Source organism: Pan paniscus, chromosome 18 (genome assembly GCF_029289425.2).
Source record: "Pan paniscus chromosome 18, NHGRI_mPanPan1-v2.0_pri, whole genome shotgun sequence".
Taxonomy (NCBI): domain Eukaryota; kingdom Metazoa; phylum Chordata; class Mammalia; order Primates; family Hominidae; genus Pan; species Pan paniscus.
Window position 1 is genome coordinate 31861111 of NC_073267.2, and position 23349 is coordinate 31884459.

The 23349-nt window shown below is 53.3% G+C and overlaps 1 protein-coding gene across 2 annotated transcripts in view; it reads right to left on the reverse strand.

The window, feature by feature from the left end:
* ATP2A1 (ATPase sarcoplasmic/endoplasmic reticulum Ca2+ transporting 1) overlaps window positions 1-22198 on the reverse strand; it is a 26556-nt gene extending 4358 nt beyond the window's left edge. The window contains exons 1-14 of one of the 2 annotated variants that reach the window (XM_034951863.3): window positions 21268-22198; window positions 20936-20953; window positions 20469-20551; window positions 19030-19134; window positions 17462-17600; window positions 15396-15476; window positions 12776-12861; window positions 12328-12625; window positions 11089-11255; window positions 5822-5910; window positions 5458-5560; window positions 5112-5243; window positions 1966-2091; window positions 1639-1857 (exon numbers count right to left, since the gene is read on the reverse strand). In XM_034951863.3, the coding sequence (XP_034807754.2) occupies window positions 1639-1857; window positions 1966-2091; window positions 5112-5243; window positions 5458-5560; window positions 5822-5910; window positions 11089-11255; window positions 12328-12625; window positions 12776-12861; window positions 15396-15476; window positions 17462-17600; window positions 19030-19134; window positions 20469-20551; window positions 20936-20953; window positions 21268-21385 (1764 nt within the window). In that variant the 5' untranslated portion in view covers window positions 21386-22198. Of the gene's footprint in view, window positions 1-1638; window positions 1858-1965; window positions 2092-5111; window positions 5244-5457; window positions 5561-5821; window positions 5911-11088; window positions 11256-12327; window positions 12626-12775; window positions 12862-15395; window positions 15477-17461; window positions 17601-19029; window positions 19135-19778; window positions 20018-20468; window positions 20552-20935; window positions 20954-21267 lie in introns of those variants that run through there. The other variant, XM_055099650.2, reaches the window with a different exon arrangement.
* Window positions 22199-23349: the final 1151 nt, after the last annotated feature.

Here is a 23349-nt window from a genome sequence, read left to right on the forward strand (position 1 = left end):
CAGGCTGGTCTCAAACTCCTGGGCTCAACAGATCCTCCAGCCTCGGCCTCCCAATGTGCTGCGATTACAGGCATAAGCTACCACGCCCAGCCCAAATCGTGTCTTTCCTTTTTTTTTTTGTTTTTGTTTTGTTTTTTGAGATGGACTCTTGCTCTGTCACCCACGCTGGAGTGCAGTGGCAATGGCATGATCTCAGCTCACTGCAACCTCCACCTCCCAAGTTGAAGCGATTCTCCGCCTCAGCCTCCTGAGTAGCTGGGATTATAAGGGCGCACCACCACGCCTGGCTAATTTTTTTATTTTAGTAGAGACTTGGTTTTACCATGTTGGCCAGGTTGGTCTCAAACTCCTGACCTCAAGTGATCTGCCAGCCTTGGCCTCCCAAAGTGCTGGCATTATAGGTGTGAGCCCTGACACGTGGCCCCAAATTGTGTCTTTTTCGGGGGTGGGGGTGGGGGATGGAGTCTCGCTCTGTTGCCCAGGCTGGAGTGCAGTGGCACGATCTCTGCTCACTGCAACCTCCGCCTCTCAGGTTCAAGCGATTCTCCTGCCTCAGCCTCCAGAGTAGCTGGGATTACAGGTGCCCACCACCAAGCCCGGCTAATTTTTGTATTTTTAGTAGAGATGGAGTTTCACCATATTGGCCAGGCTGGTCTCAAACTCCTGACCTTGTGATCTGCCTGCCTTGGCCTCCCAAAATGCTGGGATTACAGATGGGAGCCACCATGCCCAGCCAAAATGTGTCTTTCATAGAAAGAACGTGAACTGGAAGTGAGGTACTGCTTTCTGCTTTTGGCAGTGCCACTACGTGACCCACAACTTAGAAGAAATCCTCTGTATAAAATGAAAGGAGGGACTGTGGTGCCATTCCGGTGCTGGTCTAGTATAAGTAAGGAGTCTTTGCCAGAACACAGATCAACTGTCTCGAGACAGTCTTGCTACAGAAAACACAACAGCTGAACTCCCCTGTGTGCTGAGTGGCATTGGCTCCTGTTCTGGTTCAAGTGGCTCACCTTGTTAACAACCACAGATCACATTTGCTAGATGATTCCCAAGGTTCATTCTTTCTGTCTTTTGTGTGTGTGTGTGTGTGTGTTTGTTTTTTGTTTTTAGAGACAGGGCCTTGCTTGTCATGCAGGCTGGAGTGCAGTGGTGGGATCATGGCTCACTGCAGCCTCCAACTCCTAGGTTCAAGTGATCCTCCCACCTCAGGCTCCCCAGTAGCTGAGTCTACAGGTGTGTGTCACCATGTCCAGTTCATCTCTTTTCTTTTAACATTTTAAAAAATGTATTTTACTTTTTACCCAGACCCCTATGAATTTAACCAGGTAATTAAAAAAAATTTTTTTTTAATAGAGATGGGGTCTCACTTCATTGCCCAGGCTGGTCTTGAACTCCTGGGCTCAAGCGCTTTTCCCATCTCAGCTTCCCAAAGTGCTGAGATTACAGGTGTGAGTCATTGCACCCGGCCTCCCAACATTCTTTGAAACTCTAGTGTCCTGTGATTCCATGGCCTGTACTAAGGAGCCATCAACTTGACTGACGAGGTAGGAAATGATCCGGGTGGAGCTGTGAGTGGATGGCTGGGACCCGGCCCTTCACCAGCTCCACGACAGTGGGAGGCTCCCAGCTGCTTACCTCATACTCCAGGAACCTGGCAGAGTCATCCAGGACCATTTCCTCTCGCTTCGGGGGGGTGTCCCGGGTGGCCAGGGCCAAGCAGCGCAGGGTGTCCCGGCCAGTGCCCCACTCCTTGATCACCGCCATGATCTTTTCCTTCACCGGCCCCGTCAGTGGCACCCGGGTGGTGCCAACTCGCACATAGTTACAGCGGTCGATGACGCCCTCAGGGGCACCCTAGGAGACCAGAACAGCATTCAGAGACCACCACTTTCCTTCCAGGGCAGTGACAGGTGGCTAGGAGTAGGAAAGAAGAGGGGGCTGAGGCACATTCCGATTTCTGACCTTGACAAACATCTTGTTGCCCACAGCAGCCCGGGAAGATTTGGCTGGGGAGCAATAGACAGACATGGACTTTCTGTCTCGGGAGAACTCCAGGGTGAATTCCTTCTTCATTAGCTGGCGGATCACCTGGAGAGGAGACAGGGAGGGGAGACCAGTCCTCTTAAAATGGTCAAAAAGAATCTGGAGGTCAGAGCAGACCCCAAGCTAAGGCTGAGACGAACGCTAAGTCTGGTCCCTATAGCACAAAAGGAGAAAATCCCAAGGCTAGTGTTGCCATAGTGCTTCAGGGTCCTACGTTAAAGCACAGAAGAAAAGGATGGCCTATTGTGGCACTGTCCCACAGAACTTTCATTATTGGCCAGGCGCGGTGGCTCATGCCTATAATCCCAGCACTTCGGGAGGCTGAGGCGGGTGAATCACTTGAGGTCAGGAGCTTGAGACCAGCCTGGCCAACATGGTGAAACCCTGTCTCTACTAAAAATACAAAAATTAGCTGGGCAGAGATTGCAGTGAGCCAAGATCGCACCATTGCACTCCAGCCTGGGCGACAAAGCGAGACTCCGTCTCAGAAAAAAGAAAAAAAAAACTTTCATTGTTTATTTATTTTTATTTACTTATTTTTTTCTTTAGAGACAGAGTCTTGCGCTGTCTCCTAGGCTGAAGTACAATGACGTGATCATAGCCCACTGTAGCCTTGGCTCTGGCAATCCTCCTGCCTCAGCCTCCCAGCCAGCTGAGTAGCTGGGACCACAGGTGTATGCCACCACTCCAGGCTAATTTTAAAAAAATGTTTTAGAGATAGAGTCTCCCTGTGTTGTCCAGCCTGGTCTCACTCGTGGCCTCAAGCAATCCTCTTGCCTTGGCCTCCTAAAGCATTGGGATTACAGGCATGAACCACCACACCTGGCCCTATAACTTTTAGTAATGATAGAAATGTTATGTGATCTGCACTGTACAATTGGTGCAACTGAGCAATTGCTGTGGAGCATTGGAGGTACTCTGTATATTATTTAATTTGAATTAATTTTTATTTATTTATATTGAGATGGAGTCTTGCTCTGTTGCTCAGGTTGGAGGGCAGTGGTGCAGTCTTGGCTCACTACAACCTCTGCCTCCCAGGTTCAAGCCATTCTCCTGCCTCAGCCCCCCGAGTAGCTGGGATTACAGGCACACGCCACCATGTCCAGCTAATTTTTGTATTTTTTAGTAGTAGACCAGCTTAACCAACATGGAGAAACCCCGCCTCTACTAAAAATACAAAATTAGCCAGGCGTGGTGGTGCGTGCCTGTAATTCTAGCTACTCGGGAGGCTGAGGCAGGACAATCACTTGAACCCAGGATCACACCATTGCACTCCAGCCTGGGCAACAAGAGCAAAACTCTGTCTCAAAAAAAAAAAAAAAAAAATGAAGGCCAGGTGCAGTGGCTCACGCCTGTAATCCCAGCACTTTGGGAGGCCGAGGCAGGCAGATCACGAGGTCAAGAGTTCAAGACCAGCCTGACCAACATGGGGAAACCCCATCTCTACTAAAAATACAAAAATTAGTTGGGCTTTGTGGCACATGCCTGTAATCTCAGCTATTCAGGAGGCCGAGGCAAGAGAATTGCTTGAACCCAGGAGGCGGAGGTTGCAGTGAGCTGAGATGGCCCCACTGCACTTCAGCCTGGGCAAAGCAGAGAGACTCCGTCTCAAAAAAAAAAAAACTCGTCTCTACTAAAAATACAGAAAGTTAGCTGGGCATTGTGGCTTGCATCTGTAATCCCAGCTACTAGGGAGGCTGAAGCAGGAGAATTGCTTGAACCCAGGAGGCGGAGGTTGTGGTGAGCTGAGATCGTGCCACTGTACTCCAGAATGTGTGACACCACAAGACTCTCAAAACAGACAGACAAACAAACAAACAAAAAGAATGAAAGCCTTTTTCACCAAATGTATCATGGATACTTCTCCAAAAAGTAAAACAAAAATAAAAAGAACAAAAAATCAGTAGCCAGGAAAAGTGGTGCATGCCTGTAGCTTCATCTACTTGAAAGGCTGAGGCAGGAGAATGGTTTGAGCCCAGGAGTTCAAGGCTGCAGTGCGCTGTGATCACACCTATGAATAGCCATTGCACTCCAGCCTGGGCGACAGGCCAAGACCCCATCTCAAAAATAAATAAATAAAAATTTATGTTTGCATTATCATTTATAAATTTTAAAAATTAGTCCTCTATTGACAGGTATTTAAGTTGCTTTCAGTTTGTTTGTTTATTTTGGAGACAGGGTCTCCCTCTGTTGCCCAGGCTGGAGTGCAGTGGTGCAATCACTGCTTGCTGCAGCCTTGACCTCCTGGGCTCCAGCAGTCCTCACACCTTAGCCTTCCTAGTAGCTAGAGTACAGTTTTGCACCACCACACCCAACTAATTTTTTTCTTTTTTTTTCTTTCTTTCTTTGTTTTTGTTTTTGTTTTTTTGTAGAGATGCGGGTCTCACTATGTTGCCCAGGCCGGTCTTAAACTCCTGGGCTCAAGTGATCCTCCCACCTCAGCCTCCCAGAATGCTGGGACTATAGGCGTGAGTCTCTGTGTCTGGCCCGCTTTTTTGTTGTATTAAATAAAGTAGCAATGAGCATTTTGCATATACAAAAAAAGAGAGAAAGAGAGAAATGTGGGGAATATAATTCCCCAGAGAGAAGTGCTTAATGGAGACGTTCAGCAAGTATCAATAGCAATAACTGGGAGTGACAGTCCTAGAAGTGGCCGGGTTCATCTGGGCAAGGAAAGGCTTTCCCTATAGGTGCAGTAGCCACATTTCCCAAATCCTAAGTCAGGACTCATCATCTGCTGAAAACAAGTGTGCTTCTTGTTCAGATGAAGTTGGGGCTGCTCCTGGATGGGTCCCTTGTGGTTTCCGTGTCCAGCTTTGTCCACTTCAACTCAGGACACAGCGGGCAGAAGTGATCATAGATTCATCAAGGGCATGGCCGCCAGGCAGCCCCAGGGACAATGGGTCCCACCCACATCAGCCTGTGGAGAAGCTGCAGGGCTGTCTGCTGCCTGGGTGGGGTCCCAGCACAGGCACTAGGCTCTGCCCAACCAGGGCCTCTGCCTTCCTCTAGTCTATGCAGCATAGAGTGGAGACGGCCCTGTGGCAGGGGCTCCGCAGGCTCACCGAGTTGCAGGCATTGGCTCTCTCCACCTTCGAGAGGCTTCTCACATCCGTGTTGAACACATTCATCTTCTCCACCAGGGTGGTGAGTGCCGTCTCGGTGGCCTCGCCGACCTTCTCATAGACACCTTTGGCCTGAGATGGGCAGAGGAGGAAGAGGAAGTCGGTGCCCCAGGCTCCTACCTGTCACACCCTCCTTCCACCTAGCGTAAGAAGGAAGCAAACCACTGCCTCCCTTGCACCCTGGCAGAGGGCTGGGTGTACTGGGTCCCCTTCCTCCAACCCTTTCCTCCTGGCCTTCGGAGGAGGCCCAGACTCTGAGCCAACTGGAAGGGGAAGGAGAGGTTACCTCGTTGAAGTCCAAGGAGGAGTCATTGCAGAGGGCACAGATGGTGGCCAGCTCCACCAGCCCGTCATACTGCCCTGGCCGGACTGGCTTATCATTCTTCAAGCTGGCAGCAGGGTCAGGGGAGGAAGGGACAGAGACAGTGGAGAAGAACAAGGAATGAGATGCAGAGAGGGCACAGGAAGAGCAGGCAGCAGAGGGTCAGGAAGGACAGTGGGGAGAGCCAACTCGGGTATCAGGAGAGAGAACAAGGTCGGGGAGGAAGAGGAGAGTGAAAGGAGAGCAAAACCACATGGAGGGCCCCAGGGAGAAAGGGGGTGTGGGAAGGGGCGTGAGGAGCTGGGGAGAAGATGCCTGGGTGACTTACACCTCTCCCTCTGGAGCGTAAGTGGAGCCGGTGATGGAGAACTCATTCAGGAAGCAGATGTCCCCATCCACCTTGTCAATGATAAACATCTGCAGGGGAGAAGGGCAGGCACACAGATGTCCACCTCTTCCCATCCCAAGGTGGGCACCTGCATCAAGGGAGGCCTGCGCTGCCAACACCTACCTTCCCACCATTTCCCTCCTACTCACCCCTCCTCGTCCCCCCCGTATACCCTACCCACTTCCCACCAAGCTGTTGCAATCATTCTCTATCAACAGCCTTAAAACAATAGTTACTGAGGCTGGGCGAGGTGGCTCACACCTGTAATCCCAGCACTTTAGGAGGCTGAGGTGGGCGGATCACCTGCCAGGAGTGCAAGACCATCCTGGCCAACATGGTGAAACCGTCTCTACTAAAAATATAAAAATTAGCCAGGTGTGGTGGTGTGCACCTGTAATCCCAGCTACTCTGGAGGCTGAGGCAGGAGAATCGCTTGAACCTGGGAGGCAGAGGTTGCAGTGAGCCGGGATCGTGCCATTACACTCCAGCCTGGGCCACAAGAGCCAAACTCTCAAAAAAAAAAAAAAAAAAAAAAAAACCACAAACGAGTGACCGCAGGCTGTGCTGTGCTGGAGCTTCTGTAGACCAGTTAATAAAATAAGATGGAACACAATAAGGTATGGTGGGGACTGTGGCAAACAGCCCACCTATTGGCACCTGGACCATCTACAGCTCCAGCTGCATGTGGCCAGATCTTCCAGTTTTGCAGGAAGAGCTAGAAATTCAGGTTATCTTCCTATGAAATCTCTTGACTTTTTCTTTTTCTTTTTGTTTTTTAAGATAGGTTCTTACAGTGGTGTGATCATAGCTCATTGCAGCCTCAACCTCCCGGGCTCAAGTGATCCTCCCACCTCAGCCTACCCAAGTAGTTGGGGCCACAGGCACATGCCACCATGCCTGTCTCTCTTGCTCTCTCTCTCTTTTTTTTTTGGTAGAAATTGGGTCTCACTATGTTGCCCAGGCTGGTTTTGAACTCCTGGGCTCAAGTGATCTTCCTGCCTTGGCCTCCCAAAGTGCTGGGAGTACAGGCGCCCACCATGATGCTGGGAGTACAGGCAACTACCATGCCCAGCCTCTTGACTTTCAAATATATGGGCAATTCTTTTTTTTTTTTTTTTTGGAGATGCATTTTCACTCTTGTTGCCCAGGCTGGTGCAATCTCGGCTAACTGCAACCTCCGCCTCCTGGGTTCAAGTGATTCTCCTGCCTCAGCCTCCAGAGTAGCTGGGAGTACAGGCATGCGCCACCACGCCCAGCTAATTTTGTATTTTTAGTAGAGACGGAATTTCGCCATGTTGGCCAGGCTGGTCCCGAACTCCTGACCTCAGGTGATCCACTCACCTTGGCCTCCCAAAGTGCTGGGATTACAGGCGTGAGAATTAATTCATTTTTATGAAACATGACAGGAGCCCCAAGTCACACGAGCCTGTGGTCTGGCTTTGTGGCCTGTGCGTTAGAGGGATGTGGAGAACGCAGTGCCCAGGAGGAGTGGCCTACCCTGAATCCTGGGCAAACGCAACAGAGACTGGGCTTTTCATTCCCGAGAAGAGAGATGGTTAAGATGGGTTCCAAGACAAAAAAGTTCTGTGGTCAGAAAAAAAACTTGGGAACCTCTGGGGCAAAGCAGAATCCGTCTTCTTTACACAGTCAGCCTCCTCTAAGGCTTTCAAATACCAGCAGGCGTTGTGGGTCTCGCCCAGGAGCCAAGGTTACAGCCTTTCTCACCCTGATCTGACCACACGGCCCTTGCTTCTCAGAACAGCAATTTCTAGTTCATGGGTGTAGTCTTCCACAAAACTCTGTGAAGGGCAGGGGTTCTTGGCCTGAGGTCAGTGGAAGACCCTGCAAGGAGCCCAAGAACTGAGATAGCCAAGAAAAAAACGACAGCTTTTCTTGTTCTCAAGCTGACATTTGACATTTCCTTCCAGTTATGCATGTTGTCAACAGACCACATTAGTATTAGCAAAACCTGTGACTGTCACCAATTTAATCACAGATACTTTCCTCCTATCACATTACCACTGTTGCAGATCTCTCAAAATAGCATAATTTATGCTCACCACTGCTTCAACATTATGATAGTGCTTAGACCCACTGCGAGAACTCCCTAATTAATGCCTTAATAAAGAAGCATGTATGTTGCCAAATTACAAAGTTGTTTTTAAAAATTTTGATAGAACTGTATTTCACAATCATTGGTTTCCTCTGTAACCCTATGTATCTTTCCTATGTATTTTTTTTTTACTTTTTTATTTTTGTATTATTTTATTATTATTATTTTTTGAGACAAAGTCTCACTCTGTCGCCCAGGCTGGAGTGCAGTGGTGCAATCTCACCGCAACCTCCGCCTCCTGGGTTCAAGCGATTCTCCTGCCTCAGCCTCCCAAGTAGCTGGGATTACAGGTGCCCACCACAACGCCTGGCTAATTTTTTGTATTTTTAGTAGAGACTGGTTTTTACCATGTTGGCCAAGCTGACCTCAGGTAATCCGTCCGCCTTGGCCTCCCAAAGTGCTAGGATTACAGGTGTGAGCCACCGCATCTGGCTACCTTTTTTTTTTTTTGAGACAGAGTTTCACTCTTGTTGCCCAGGCTGGAGTGCAATGGCACGATCTCAGCTCACCGCCTCTGCCTTCCAGGTTCAAGCAATTCTCCTGCCTCAGCCTCCCAAGTAGCTGGGACTACAGGCATGTGCCACCACGCCCAGCTAATTTTGTATTTTAGTAGAGACAGGGTTTCTCCATGTTGGTCAGGCTGGTCTCGAACTCCTGACCTCAGGTGATCTGCTCACCTCGGCCTCCCAAAGTGCTGGGATTACAGTCGTGAGCCACTGCGCCAGGTCTTTTATATTTTTTTTCGAGATGGAGTTTTGCTTTTGTCGCCTAGGCTGGGGTGCAATGGCGCGATCTCAGCTCACTGCAACCTCCACCTCCTGGGTTCAAGTGATTCTCCTGCCTCAGCCTCCTTAGTAGCTAGGACTACAGGCATCTGCCAACACGCCCAACTAATTTTTGTATTTTTAGTAGAGACGGGGTTTCTCCATGTTGGACAAGCTATTCTCGAAATCCTGACCTCAGGTGATCCACCCACCTCGGTCTCCGAAAGTGCTGAGATTACAGGCATGAGCCACCGTGCCCAGCTTCCTATGTATTTTTAAAACAGAATCCTGGCTGGGCGCAGTGGCTCACTCCTGTAATCCCAGCACTTTGGGAGGCCGAGGTGGGCAGATCACTTGAGGTCAGGAGTTAAGAGACCAGCCTGGTCAACATGGCGAAACCCCATCTGTACTAAAAATACAAAAATTAGCTGGGTGTGATGGTGCGTGCCTGTAGTCCCAGCTACTCAGGAGGCTGAGGAAGGAGAATCACTTGAACCTGGGAGGTGAAGGTTGTAGTGAGCCGAGACTGGGCCACTGCACTCCAGCCTGGGTAACAGAGTGAGACTTGATCTCAAAAAACAAAAAAAAACAAACAAAAAAACCCAGAATCCTGTTTTGTTTATTTATTTTTTAACTTTCTATTTTATCTTTTAAAAGGTGGGGTCTCATTGTGTTGCCCAGTGATCCTGGGCTCAAGTGATCCTTCCACCTCAGCCTCCCAAAGTGCTAGGATTACAGGCGTGAGCCACCGTACCTAGCCCTATTTTATTTTATTTTTTTGTGCGTGAGACAGGGTCTCGCTCTGTCATGCAGGCTGGAGTACAGTGGTGTGATCACAGCTCACTGTAGCTTTGACTTCCTGGCTCAAGCAATCTCTGGGTTCAAGTGATTCTCCTGCCTCAGCCACCTGAGTAGCTGGGACTACAAGTGTGCACCACCACATCAGGCTAATTTTTTTTTTTTTTTTTTTTTTTTTTTTTTTTTGGTAGAGATGGACTCTCACTATGTTGCTTAGGCTGGTCTCGAATTCCTGGGCTCAAGTGATCCTTCCACCTTGGCCTCCTGAAGAGATTACAGACGTGAGCCACCACCCCTGGCTTATTTTATTTCATTTCATTTCATTTCATTTCATTTTATTATTTAAGACAGAGTCTTACTCCGTCGCCCACGCTGGAGTGCAATGGCGCGATCTCGGCTCACTGCAACCTCTGCCTCCCGGGTTGAAGCAATTTTCCTGCCTCAGCCTCCCCAGTAGCTGGGATTACTGGCACGCACCACCATGCCCGGCTAATTTTTGTATTTTTAGTAGAGATGGGGTTTCACCATGTTGGCCAGGCTCATCTCGAACTCCTGACCTCGTGATCTGCCTATCTTGGCCTCCCAAAGTGTTGGGATTACAGGCGTTAGCCATTGCACCTGGCCTGTTTTATTTTATTAATATACATTTGAAATATTATCCTGACAAGAGCTCAACTGCAAAGGGGTGTGAGGCACAGAAAAGATTAAGAGCCCTGCTTTAGGAAATGCTGTTCACGGTCAGTGTTGGCAGTCTGGCCGGGCCCTGTCATGAGTGACCATTCTGGAGAGCCATCTACTTCACAGGCAGAAGCTCTGGGGCCACACAGACTCAGGTTTGAAGCTCAACTCTGTTATTTATTAACTGTGCATCTTGGGGGAAGTCATTTAATCTCTCAGAGCCTTTTTCCTCCTCTAAAAAAGGAAGTTAGGCTGGGTGCCGTGGCTCACACCTATCATCCCAGCACTTTGGGAAGTGAACAGGGGCACATCACTTGAGGCCAGGAGTTCAAGACCAGCCTGGCCAACATGGCGAACCCTGTCTCTATTACAAATGCAAAAAAATTAGCCAGGCGTGGTGGCAGGCACCTGTAGTCCCAGCTACTAGGGAGGCTGAGGCAGATGAATCGCTTGAACCCGGGAGGCAGAGGTTGCCGTGAGCCAAGATCACACCACTGCACTCCAGCCTGGGCGACAGAGTGAGACTCTGTCTCAAAATAATAATAATTTTTTTTAATTAAAAAAATGAAGATAATGAGACCATCCTCTGAATGGGCTATTGTGTGGGATGAGAGACGATGTGTGGCAGTGCCTGGTGCATGGATGGTGGTCAGAGTGAGCTGTCTGGCTGGGGCACAAGGGTCCTCTCTGATCCCGTTCATGGCAGACAGGATGGCGTTCTACTGCCCTTTGAGCATTTTGCAGGCCCAGATGAGAAGCCAGCAGTGATGAAGGGAGACCTCTATCTTTGGAGGGCCCATTTAACCCCAACAGGCAGCCTTCTGACTGAGCGCGCTGCCCACACTGCTCCTGACCTTGCAGACAGACATCTGGTTGGTGGTGAGGGTGCCTGTCTTGTCGGAACAGATGACAGAGGTGCAGCCCAGGGTCTCTACGGAGGGCAAGCTTCTTACAATGGCGTTCTTCTTTGCCATCCGACGGGTACCCAGGGCCAGGCAGGTGGTGATGACTGCAGGAAGACCTGTGGGGAGGGAGGGAGGGTGTGAGGGAACCTGCAAGGGGAACCTGCAAGGGGAGGGTGTGAGGGAACCTGCAAGGGGCTAAATAGTAGCCCCCAGCTGGGCACGTTGGTGCACACCTATAATCCTAGCACTTTGGGAGGCTGAGGCGGGAGGATCACTTGAGGCCAGGAGCTTGAGACCAGCCTGGAAAACACAGTGAGACTCCTCTGAAAATATTTAAAAATTAGCTGGGTGTGGTGGTGATTGCCTGTGGTACCAGTTACCCAGGAGGCTGGGACAAGAGGATTGTTTGAATCCAGGAGTTCGAGATTACAGTGAGTTATGATTGTGCTACCACACTCCAGCCTGGGCAACAAGAGTGAGACTCTGTCTCTATTAAACAAACAAACAATAATGGTCCGCAAAGATACCAGATCCTAATCCCTGGAGCCTGTAAATGTTACCTTACTTGGAAAAGGGGTCTTTGGGCCAGGTGTGGTGGCTCACGCCTGTAACCCCAGCACTTTGGGAGGCCGAGGCGGGTGGATTGCTTGAGCCCAGGAGTTCGAGACCAGCCTGGCCAACATGGTGAAACCCCATCTCTACTGAAAACACAAAAATTAGCCAGGCATGGTGGCGTGCACCTGTAATCCCAGCTACTTGGGAGGCAGAGGCAGAAGAATCACTTGAACCCAGGAGGCAGAGGTTGCACTGAGCAAGGCCGGGTGCGGTGGCTCACACCTGTAATCCCAGCACTTTGGGAGGCCAAGGCGGGCAGATCAGGAGGTCAGGAGATCGAGACCATCCTGGCTAACACGGTGAAACCCTGTATCTACTAAAAATATAAAAAAATTAGCCAGGCGTGGCGGCGTGCGCCTGTAGTCCCAGCTGCTAAGGAGGCTGAGGCAGGAGAATGGCGTGAACCCGCAAGGCGGAGCTTGCAGTGAGCCGATATCACGCCACTGCACTCCAGCCTGGGTGACAGAGCAAGACTCCATCTCAAAAAACAAAAAAGAAAAAAAGAAAAGAAAAGAAAAGGGGTCTTTGCAGATGGGATTAGCAAATGGGAGGAGAAAAGAAAGGCTTTCATACCTTCGGGGATGGCAGCCACAGCCAAGGCCACGGCAATCTTAAAGTAGTAGATGGCCCCGCGGAACCAGGAGCCCCCATGGACGGGGTCGTTGAAGTGGCCAATGTTGATAAGCCAGACAGCCACACAGATGAGGGAGATGACCTTGGAGAGCTGCTCCCCAAACTCATCCAGCTTCTGCTGCAAGGGGGTCTTGTCCTGTTCTGTGGCAGCCATTTGGTCTCGGATCTTCCCAATCTCGGTGCCCACGCCGGTGGTGGCCACGATGCCCAAGGCCTTGCCGGCTGCAATGTTGGTGCCCTGGGAAGGGAAAGAGGAGGCAGGGAATCAGGCAAGAGGTGACCCTCATGCCGCATCTCCCCACGCCATCTCTTCTCACACGCCATGTTTCTCTCCAACCCGGGCACCTGGCTTGACTGAGTGTATGATGGCTGGTCCCGGATTGCTCACCGAGAAAAGCATGTTCTTCTTGTCCTGGTTGACAGCTCGGGGGTCAGGAACGGGCTCCGTGTGTTTGATGACAGATACAGACTCGCCTGTGGAGAAGGGCCCAAGGGGTTTTCGGATGACATCATGTCCTTCTCCCAGGCTTCCCGTGCCTAACTCTCTCCCTGCTCAGCAGGACAGCTCCTGGTAAGGACCAAGTAGCCATCCTGGGGGATGTCTGGACTCTGGAAGAAGCCACTGAAGGCAGCTAGGAAGTCCATTGCTCCTTTTTTTTTTTTTTTTGAGACAGAGTTGCGGTCTTGTCACCCAGGCTAGAGTGCAGTGTCAAGATCTCAGCTCACTGCAACCTCCCGGGTTCAGGCAATACTCCTGCCTCAGCCTCCCAAGTAGCTGGGATTACAGGCACATGCTGTCACACCTGGCTATTTTTTTTTTTTTTTTTTTTTTGTATTTTTAGTAGAGACAGGGTCTCACCATGTTGGCCAGGCTGGTCTCGAACTCCTGACCTCAAGTGATCCGCCCACCTCAGCCTCCCAAAGTGCTGGGATTACAGGCCACCGTGCCCAGCCAGAAGTCCACGGCTCTTAAAAAGACCTTGACCCAAGCCCCAGCTTGACCACTAACAAGCTGTGTTTGATCACCTAACTTCCACGTGCTCCTCTGTAAAATGGGGACAAGGACATGTACACTGCAAAACAATGTCTTGGGTGAAAATCAAATAAGTGGACATATTTGGAGCCACACTTTTAACTGTCAAGCATGTTTCTGGGAGGAAGGGGGACCTACACTTACGACCATGCCTCCCTCACCCTAAGAGCAGGGGCTCAGCAGCAAGCCTGGGCCAGCCTAGCCCTTGCCCCCTGGGACCATGGGGAATGTTTTCTGCCTCTTCTTCGCTTCTCCCTGCCAGTGCAGAAACAGAAGCAGCTATGGTGGTTTTACAGAGACAGGGTCTTGCTCTGTTGCCCAGGCTGGAACGCAGTGGTGTGATCATAGCTCATTGCAGCCTCAAACTCTTGGGTTCAAGTGATCCTCCCACCTCAGCCTCCCAAACAACTGGGACTACAGGTGTACAGTACAATGCCCAGCTAATTTTTAAAAAAATTTTATAGAGATGGGGTCTTGCTCTGTTGTCCATGCTGGACTGCCGTGGTAATCATAGCTCACTGTGGCCTCAAGCTTCTGGGCTTAGGCAATCCTCCCACCTCAGCCTCCCAAGTAGCTGGGACTACAGGTGCACACCACCACACCCAGCTAATTAAAAAAAAATTTTTTTTATAGAGATGGGGTCTCGCTGTGTTGCCGAGGCTGGTCTGAAACTCCTGACCTCAAGTAATTCTCCTGCCTCAGCCTCCCAAAGCACTGGGATTACAGGTATGAGCCACCACGCCCAGCCTAGCAGCCATGGTTTTCAGTGTATCTGAACCCCCTATCTTGTCCTAGAATCTCATGGCTCCTCCCTGGAGGATTTTTGAGGAGGCTGAAGGAGACAGGACAGTTCTCGAGGTGTCTGTGGCCCTATGTCCATGTGGAAGGGGTGGGCTGGTGGCTATCTAGAGAGTGGGCAACAACATCCAGCCTTCTCCCACTACCCGTCCCGTTTCAGGCTTGGGACAGAATGGAAACGTCAAGCAGGTCGGGTGCAGTGGGTGGCTCACACCTGTAATCCCAGCACTTTGGGAGGCTGAGGTGGGTGGATCACGAGGTCAGGAGTTCAAGACCAGCCTGGCCAAGATGGTAAAACCCTGTCTCTACTAAAAATACAAAAATTAGCCGGCTGTGATGGTGGACGCCTGTAATCCCAGCTACTCTGGAGGCTGAGGCAGGGAATTGCTTGAAGCCAGGAGGCAGAGGTTGCAGTGAGCTGAAATCGCACCACTGCATTCCAGCCTGGGTGACAGAGCAAGACTCCATCTCAAAAAAAAAAGAAAATGTCAAGCAGTGCTGCCACTGCCACAGCCACTACTAGCGAGCCAGGGGGAGGCCCCAGTGCTGGGTTTGGTTTTGTTTTGTCTTTTTTTTTTTTTTTGAGATGGGGTCTTGCTCTTGTTGCCCATGCTGGAGTGCAGTGACATGATCTTGGCTCACTGCAGCCTCAGCCTCCTGGGTTCATGCAGTTCTACTGTATCAGCCTCCTGAGTAGCTGGGACTACAGGTGCCTGCCACCACGCCTGGCTAATTTTTGTGTTTTTTGTATTTTTTGGTAGAGACGGGGTTTCACCATGTTGGCCAGGCTGGTCTCTAACTCCTGACCTCAGGTGATCCACCCACCTCGGCCTCCCAAAGTGCTGGGATTACAGGCATGAGCCACCTCGCACAGCCTTTTGTTTTTATTTTGACAGAGACAGGGTGGCCCAGGATGGAGTGCAGTGGTGTGATCACAGCTCACTGCTGCCTTGACCTCCTGTACCCAGGCGATCCTCCTGCCTCAGCATCCTGAGTAGTCAGGACTACAGGCACTCAACAACATGCTCAGCTAGTTTTTAAAATTTTTTTGTAGAGACAGGGTCTCTTTATGTTGCTCAGACAGTGAGGGTTCTCTGTCTTTCCACTCACCTCCCCCTTGTTGCCTCTTCCTCCCCACATCCCACCCCCATGCATCTTCCCACCCAGGCCAGCAGACCTGTCAGGATGGACTGGTCAACCCGCAGCGTGGTGGATTTGATGGCGAGGATTCGGATGTCTGCAGGGACTTTGTCCCCCACTGTGGAGAGAGTAGGGAAGAGGGAGGTCACTTGGGAATGGAATTTTCTTCCTTCCTAAGAAAAACCCAATCTGTGTCTGACTTGTTCTCCTCATCCATCCTTCAGGCCTCAGGGAGGCTCCCAGGGCTTGCATCAGGCCCTCGGCATGAGCTCCTGAAGCTGGCAACCCCTCATCGTGACACCCATCCCTTCTGCCCCCGTGTCCACGGCGAGATGGAGTCTCACTCTGTTGCTCAGGCTGGTCTTGAACTCCCACATCTCTTCCCACTGGCTGTGAGCCCTGAGAAGAGATGGGCAGGTGTACTGCTCAGCACATAGTACATGCTCAATAAATGCCCACTGAATGACTGGAGGGGAAATTAGGGACAGTCCAGCTGTAGGACAAGAAGCTATAATTGAGATTGGGAGACAGGAGTGAGAAAGGCAAGGAGGAAAGGCAAGGAAAGAACTCAGGGAAAACAGGGTGCATTAGACAGAAGGGGTGTCGGGGTGAGAGAATGAAGTGGACAGCCAGGGAAGGCAAGGAGAAACGGGAAAATATGGAAATTGAGAAAATCGAGGGCAACCAAGAGGAACAGTGGAGGGCAAGGCAGGAGAGGAGTGAGCGGAAGGTATGAGTGGGCAGGACTCAAGGCAGCGGGGGGCGCAGGGTGGTCATGGAGAGGACCACATATCGGGAACCTGACAGCCCGGTCTGAGCATCTCAGGAAGGCAGGGAGGCGGGGAGCCAGGGATAGTGAGCTGGGGACATGGAAAAGACAGGACGGGATGGGACAGGAGAGAAGCGGGGGTTGGGCAGGAAACAGGTGTGGAAGAGTGGGGCGGGCAGCACAGGCTGGAGAGTGAATGGGTGGAGGTGAGGCCAGGGAGACGCACAGGTGGGCTGGCAGGCCATGGAAACAACTTTGTGGGGGGGCTGGAGAGGTGGATGCCCAGCCAGACTCAGAGACCTTAGGAGGAGGCTAAGAATCTCCCAGGGCCGCTGCCTAATTCCGCACTGGTCCCACGGATGGTACTGGGGACAGGGTCCAATCGCTTTCCTTTCCCTCTGTTTCTAAGGATCCCTCCTGTGCCAGAGGAAATGGACCGAGGAGGGAGGAGGGAGGTCGGGATAGAGTCGGGCGGGACACCCTGTCACCCAAGCCCGCGTGATATTTATAGACATTCATGGCGCTGACTCCATGCTGTCACGGCGGCAAGGCTGCCCTGTGATGGGGCGCTGGGGTCTTCAGCCTGCCCTCACTCCCTCTGCCCAAGCTCCCTGGGGTGGTGATTCGGGTGTCTGCTACAGGGAAGGAGGCCTCTGAAGAGCCATTCCCCCTGGCAGGGGCCTGGAGCTTCGGGAAGGCCTGCTCAGGGCAAACATAAAAACCGCTGAAGGGGGCAGAATCCCAGTAATCTTAGCCACCCAGCCCCCACCCCTCCCTGGCCAGGCATTAAGTGTCCCTTGCCGCGGGCGGGGCCCTCCTTGAGCTCCCTCCTCCCCGGTCCCGTGCTCTGTGCCGGGCCTGAGTTTCCCTTACATGGTCGGGGGCTCGAGCCTTCGGCCTCCCTCCTCCCTTCTGCCCTCGCTCCTTCCCCTTTGAGAGGCCTCAAGGGCACAGAGAGGTCAAGACTGAAAGCTGACCAAGCTTGGGGTGGGTGGAAGGAGGGGGAAGCCAGGCCCGGGAGGGGGTGGAGATGGGGCCATTGGCAGGGACCGGGTTCCACCTGTTGCCTGCGAGTGCAAGTGCAGGGTGAGAGGATGGGGAGCAGGGGGTCTGCCTGCAGCCTCAGGGACAGGACTGGCTGTTCCTGCTGAGACTCCGCTGGGGAGGGGGGGATGTGGCCGGAGTGGCCTGGGATGACCTTCTGAGGAGTCGGAAAGAGAAGCAGACTCCGTCATCCTCCTGGACACCCGGATCCGAGCCTGACCAGCCCCCGGCATCTCCTAGGCCTCAGCCCCAAGGCCTCCCATCCTGGACCAGCCATCCCTGTCACTCACCAGCCACCTCCACGATGTCCCCGGGGACGATGTCCCGAGCCTTGATCCTTTGCACTGACTTGCGGTCAGCCCGGTAGACCTTCCCCATCTCTGGCTCATACTCCTTCAGGGCCTCGATGGCGTTCTCTGCGTTCCGCTCCTGAGGAGACAGGGTGGAGGAGGCAGGGTTATACACAGGAGGCAGAGTTATGGAGTTGTGGCTCCTGGCACGGGGGAGGCAACAAAACCCCACACAGGCAGGGGTGTGTGTATGTTGAGGAAACTGTCACCTACAGGTGAAAACAGGTGAGAGGGTTTTGGGGAGAGAACAAAGAAGAATCAAAGAAAATCAGGCCGGGCATGGTGACTCACGCCTGTAATCCCAGCACTCTGGGAGGCCGAGGCAGGCGGATCACTTGAAGTCAGGAGTTCGAGACCAGCCTGGACAACATGGTGAAACCCCGTCCGTCTCTACGAAAAGTACAAAAAAAAAAAGCCGGGCGTAGTGGCACGCGCCTGTAATCCCAGCTACTTGGGAGGCTGAGGCACGAGAATCACCAGAACCTGGAGGCAGAGATTGCAGTGAGATGAGATTACACCACTGCACTCCAGCCTGGGCAACAGAAAGAGACCCTGTCTCAAAAAGAAAAATCTAAATAAAAAATCAAAGAAAATCAGAGGCTGCCCTGCAGATGCTGTCCTGGACCTGCCAGCACCACAGACACAGGTGGCTCTGCTGCGCCTGTAACATTGGGGCAAAGAGAAAGTGCTATTTCTCTCTTTTTTTTTTTTTTTTTTTTTGAGACCGGGTCTCACTCTGTTGCCCATGCTGGAGTGCAATTGTGCAATCTTGGCTCACTGCAACCTCCGCCTCCCCATTCAAGTGATTCTCCTGCCTCAGCCTCCTGAGTAGCTGGGATTACAGGCACCCGCCACCATGCCCAGCTAATTTTTTTGTATTTTTAGTAGAGATGGGGTTTTACCATGTTGGCCAGGCTACTCTTGAACTCCTGACCTCAACTGATCCACCCGCCTCGGCCTCCCAAGGTACGAAAGTGGCTATTTCTATCCTCAGTGTTCAGAAACCAGTGAGCACCAAAAAATGGCTTATAGCCTGACATTTCTTAAAACCAAAGCAAGGTAGCATTTGGGTTTTCACTTTGGAAATGACCTAAAAACAAAACAAAACAAAACAAAACAAAAACAGGAAGCAGAGGACAGGACATGTAAGGGGTGGTCAGGTCAGTGGAAGAAGGAAATCAAGCTAGCGTCTACTGAATTCCTACTGTGTGCCAGGCACATGCATCATCTTAGTCGATTTCACACTGGATTGCTAGCCCCATTTTATGGATGAAGAAACTGAGGCTCAGAGGGATGAAGGAACTTGCTCAGGGTCACATAGCCAGGAAGTGACAGTGGGTCACAGTCTCCCACCTCTTCCCCACACTCCATCCCATTAGAGACCAGGGGATAGGACCAGAGGAAGAGGCAAGTATGGGGGAGGTGATGGAGGAGGAGGAGACTGGAGGGAGGGTTGGCCTCTCCTTCAGTGTTGGGACATGAAGGGGTAAGGAAGGGTCAACGCTAACCTGCCAAACCCCCACGATGGCATTGGCAATGAGGATCAAGAGGATGACAAAGGGTTCAACAAAGGCAGTGATGGTCTCTTCACCTTCCTCAAACCAGGCCAGCACCTGGGGAGCAGGGGAAAGCAGAATGACAGGTAATGAGGCCCCAAAACAGATGGAGAAAGGAAGTGGACCACTGCAAAGGGGAGAACTGTGCAGGAGAGTGCAGGAGCCAGCAGGAGGGCCGGGCACCGTCGGGGCGCTGTGGCCCCACATCCGTCTGAGGGTCTGTCCATCCACTGCAGGTCCTGCCACCGCCTTACTCAGCGGGATGGGCGCGCACAGACTTGCACCACTTGGGGGATTAGCTGGGAATGCTTTCAGGTTTCCCTGACCAAGCTGCTGGCTTAGAAGCGAAGCTCAGGCCAACCCCCCCGCACAGCCACATCCATCCCACGGGAGCCAAAACCCGTGAGGAAAAACCCTGTGGTCTTCGCAGGCGGTCTGGCCCCCGCAGCCCTCCCCCTTGGCCAAGGCAGGGAAGCTCCGGTTTCACGAGGGAGCCGGAGCGGGGATAGGGTTACGGGGCCTCCTGCGCGCGCCCCGCCCCAGCTGTTGCCACCGCCAGGCAGCAGGCAAATGTCAAGGAGCAAATCTGAGAAGGGAGAGGAGAGGCCCTGCCAGCTTGTGCTTAACGCGACGGGGCCTGCGTTCGGAGACCAAGGCACAGGGAGGCTTTCGTTGCCTCCAGAGTCCCCAGCGAGACTCACATGCTGCGGAAGAACCCACGACATGCAGATGGACCGCGGGATGGGGAGTAGCCCCCAGGGCGGGAGAGAAGGCAGAGCCCTGGAGATGCCCTGCGGGGGTGGGGGTGCCTAGGGAGCGCGGGGAAGGGCTAAGGCCAGGCTGGGCGGGTGAGGCGAGGGATGCCAGTGCCCTCCCTGACCCGGCGCCGGGCTCCTTGGAGTCATCATCACACCGCCGCGCTTTCCCGCCACTAGGAGCGAGTCCTCCCCTCGACCAATCAGCGTCAGGCGGCTGGGGAGGGCGGGGCAGGGGCGCCGACGGGCGCGGGGATTGGTGGAGCGGCCGTCCGCCCGGCGCATGCCGGGAGTGGCAGTGGCCCCCCGCGCTGCAGCCGGCATCGCGGCGGGACCCGGAGCCTGGAGTTCGGGTGGGTAACCCGAGCTCTCCAAGCTCTTGAAGCCGCGAGGGTGGCTTAGCTTCGGTGTTTTGGCTGAGAACACCCTTAAAGCTTAAAATAAAACCTGCCTCTGGGGTGCAGGGGAGGAGAGAGGAGGACGCGAATCACACCCGCTGCTGCCCCCCAGCCCGCCCCGTCTGTACAATGGGATGCTCGGGACTCGGACGGGAGGATCCAGTGACTGCGAGCCCCGCATTCGCCCGATCCCAGCCTCACACCCCCAGCCAGCCCCCAGAGACCCTCCCACACTTACGAAGGAAATGCATGCGGCCAGGAGGAGAATCCGCACCAGGAGGTCTTCAAACTGCTCTATCACCAGCTCCCACAGGGTCTTCCCTGGGGGAGGAGGCAAGGGGAGGGCCCCGGGTTAAGGTCTAGTGGGTGAAGGTCTGGGATGGAGCGCCCTGCACTCCGGCCTGCAGTGGGGAGGCTCTAGGGTGGTGGGCAGACAGCTTGGTGCCCAGAGAAGGGCTAAGAAGCTCGCCTGGAGTCCAGAAACAGACTCGGCAAAGTGGGGGGCAGTTCAAGGGTTGGCTGCTTCAAGGAGAAAGCGCCTGGGAGACTTCTGCCCCGGACAGGACTCTAACCTTTAGGGAGGGAGATTTGCCTTTTGGGAAGGGGTATTTGCTCAAAGAATCTAAAGAGGCAGGGAGGAGGGAGTGGGACAGGGCGGGGTGGGGGGTGGTCATTTATGAGAGTTCAGGGATTTCAGTAACTTACCTTCCTCAGCAGGGAGCTCTACCCAGGAAAAAGAAGAAAAGGACAGATTCATTTGGGGTTCAGCCTCATGCCCCCCACACCCAAGACTTTGTGGCTAAGATAAGAGAATCAGGCCACCTTGAGGTTCATCAAGGTCATCCCATTAAAACCTCCCAAAACTCTGGATCTCGGGACTCTGTTTTCTCAGTATCTTCTTCCCCCTGCGAGCATTGGACAACGGCCCAGCTCTTCCTTAAGAAACCCTGAAGGGAGAAACGCGTGCATGCGTGTGCGTGTGTTTTGGGGGTGCAGGAGGGCATTAATTACCAGCCTCTCTTCCAAGGGACACTTACCATTGAGGCCGTATTTCTCCAGATTCCGCTTAACTTGGTCCGGGGTGAGGCCCGTGGTCTCACTCACCCCAAAATAGGCCAAACATTCCTCCGTGGTTTTAGCATGAGCGGCCTCCATTGTGCTCCCTTCCTGGGGGCCGGGGCCGGTGTGTTCCTTCCAGGGGGTTCCCACTCGTGGGGGGTCTTCCTCAGTGTGTCCAACTGCCTGTCTGCCTGGGTTTCTTCTTTTTACTCTCCTGCCCCCTCCAGGTTTTTCTTCCCTCCACAAAGCTCTGACCCCCGTCCCACTTGAGCAGCCGGCCACCCCCCGGCCCCCAGCTGGTCCTTATGAGGGAGCAGGGGGAGGCCGGGCTCCCCCCTCCTCCAGATCAGGGATTGGCTGGCTGAGACTCCAGCAGGAGGGGTCAGAAAAGAGAGAGATTTCTGCTGACAGAGGGGGAACAGTGGGGCTGCAGCCTGAGATGTCACTCATGAGGGACGCAAAGGTAGCCCCAGCCCCAGGGAAGTGGGGTAGGGAGAGACTTCACTTTCTGTCATCTGCTACTGACCCTGCCCCCCCATTGCCTCGACTTCCCCAGCTGCATTGAATTTCCCATTCCAAACTCATCCCCCCAGTTCTTCCCTGAGCCCTCTTCCATCCCCGGCCTCACCTGTCCCTTTCCTCACACCCCCCTTCCTGCCTCATCTGCCCGGAGCCTGTTTCCATTGCCGCAGTCTCCTTCCTCCTCAACCCGTTTGCTGAAGCAGTGGCAGAGATACCCCAAGCCTTTGGGGGACTGATGAAGGGAGAACATCTTTTGGGGGCTAGAGGAAGTGAGTGGCTCCTAGAAGGACAAGGGGAAGTGAGGGGAGAGAGTCAAGGGGACAGGGCCGAAGATGGTAACCCTACTCTAGGGAGGGGTTGCCACAGCCATCAACAAGGGATTTAGTGTCCAGGCCCTGGTGAGCAAAGCCAGCACTGCCTGTCTCTCCCCAAAACTGCCCCCCCCTTCCCCATCGCTCTAACTCAGCCTCTGGGAACAGAGCCCTGAGGGCCCCCCCATCCTGGATAGGGAATCCCCACCCCCCCCCAAGAAAATGGGACACCAAGGCAGCCAAGTAACCCAAGAGGCTACAGAATGTGCTGATGGCAGAGGGGGAGGGGTAACTGTCTCAGGATGGGGGCAGGGGGCACCCCAAGTCGTGCACTGAGGGTCACCTCATCCCACACTGTGCTCTAACCAACGGGGTTTCTGTGGCCAGCCCCAGAGGCCTGTGGTCTGCGCTGCACTCTGCCCTGCTGCATCTGTCCACGAGGGGAACAGGATCAGGCCCACGCTGTGTGCGCGCAGGAGCTAGGCAGGCCCCACAGAAAGGTGTCGGGGCCTGGGGAAGCTGGACCAAGCAGGGGCTCCAGACCAAAGGAATGGGGAAGGGTGGACTTCTGGGGACAGGTCTGGGGGAAATAAGGACAGATGTCTAGACCTAGGGGGAAAGGGAGCAGAGACACAGAGCCACCAGGGTCAGAGGGAAGTCCGAGCAGCAGTGGGGAAGAGGGACAGCAGGGAGCCAGGTGGGCGGGGACCCCGGCGCTGGGTGCAAAGCCACAAGTTGTTGCTGAATGCTGGCCTTGGTGTCAGCTTCCTCAGAGAAGCAGCTGCTCTGAGCTGCCCCTCCCCACCCCTGCTCCAGGATGGGGGCGTCTCTTGGTTACCACCAGGGCAGCTGCTGGAGGAGCCGAGGGAGGGTACCAGGGGTGCAGGAGGGGGAGGACAGGCAGGCAGAAAGGCTGGATGAGAGTCAGGGTGAAAGGTCAGTGAGGGGAAGGGGCCTGGTGCCCTGGGCTCAAGTCCGTCCTCTGTCTAGGCCTGTTTCCTGAAATGAGCAGAGGCATGTGGACTTCCTAAGTGTGGCTTCTTAAGGCTGCTTTCCATTCTGGGGCTCAAACTCCGAAGCAGAGGACAGAATAGGAGACAGCAGAGCAAAGAAAAGGGAGGCCCCCACTTTTGGGGAGGGGGATGGCAGCAGGGGTGGATGGAACTTGAGGGTTCAGCCTCCCAGATGCATCCCTTCTGCCTGGACTTGGGTGAGGCACGGCCTCCT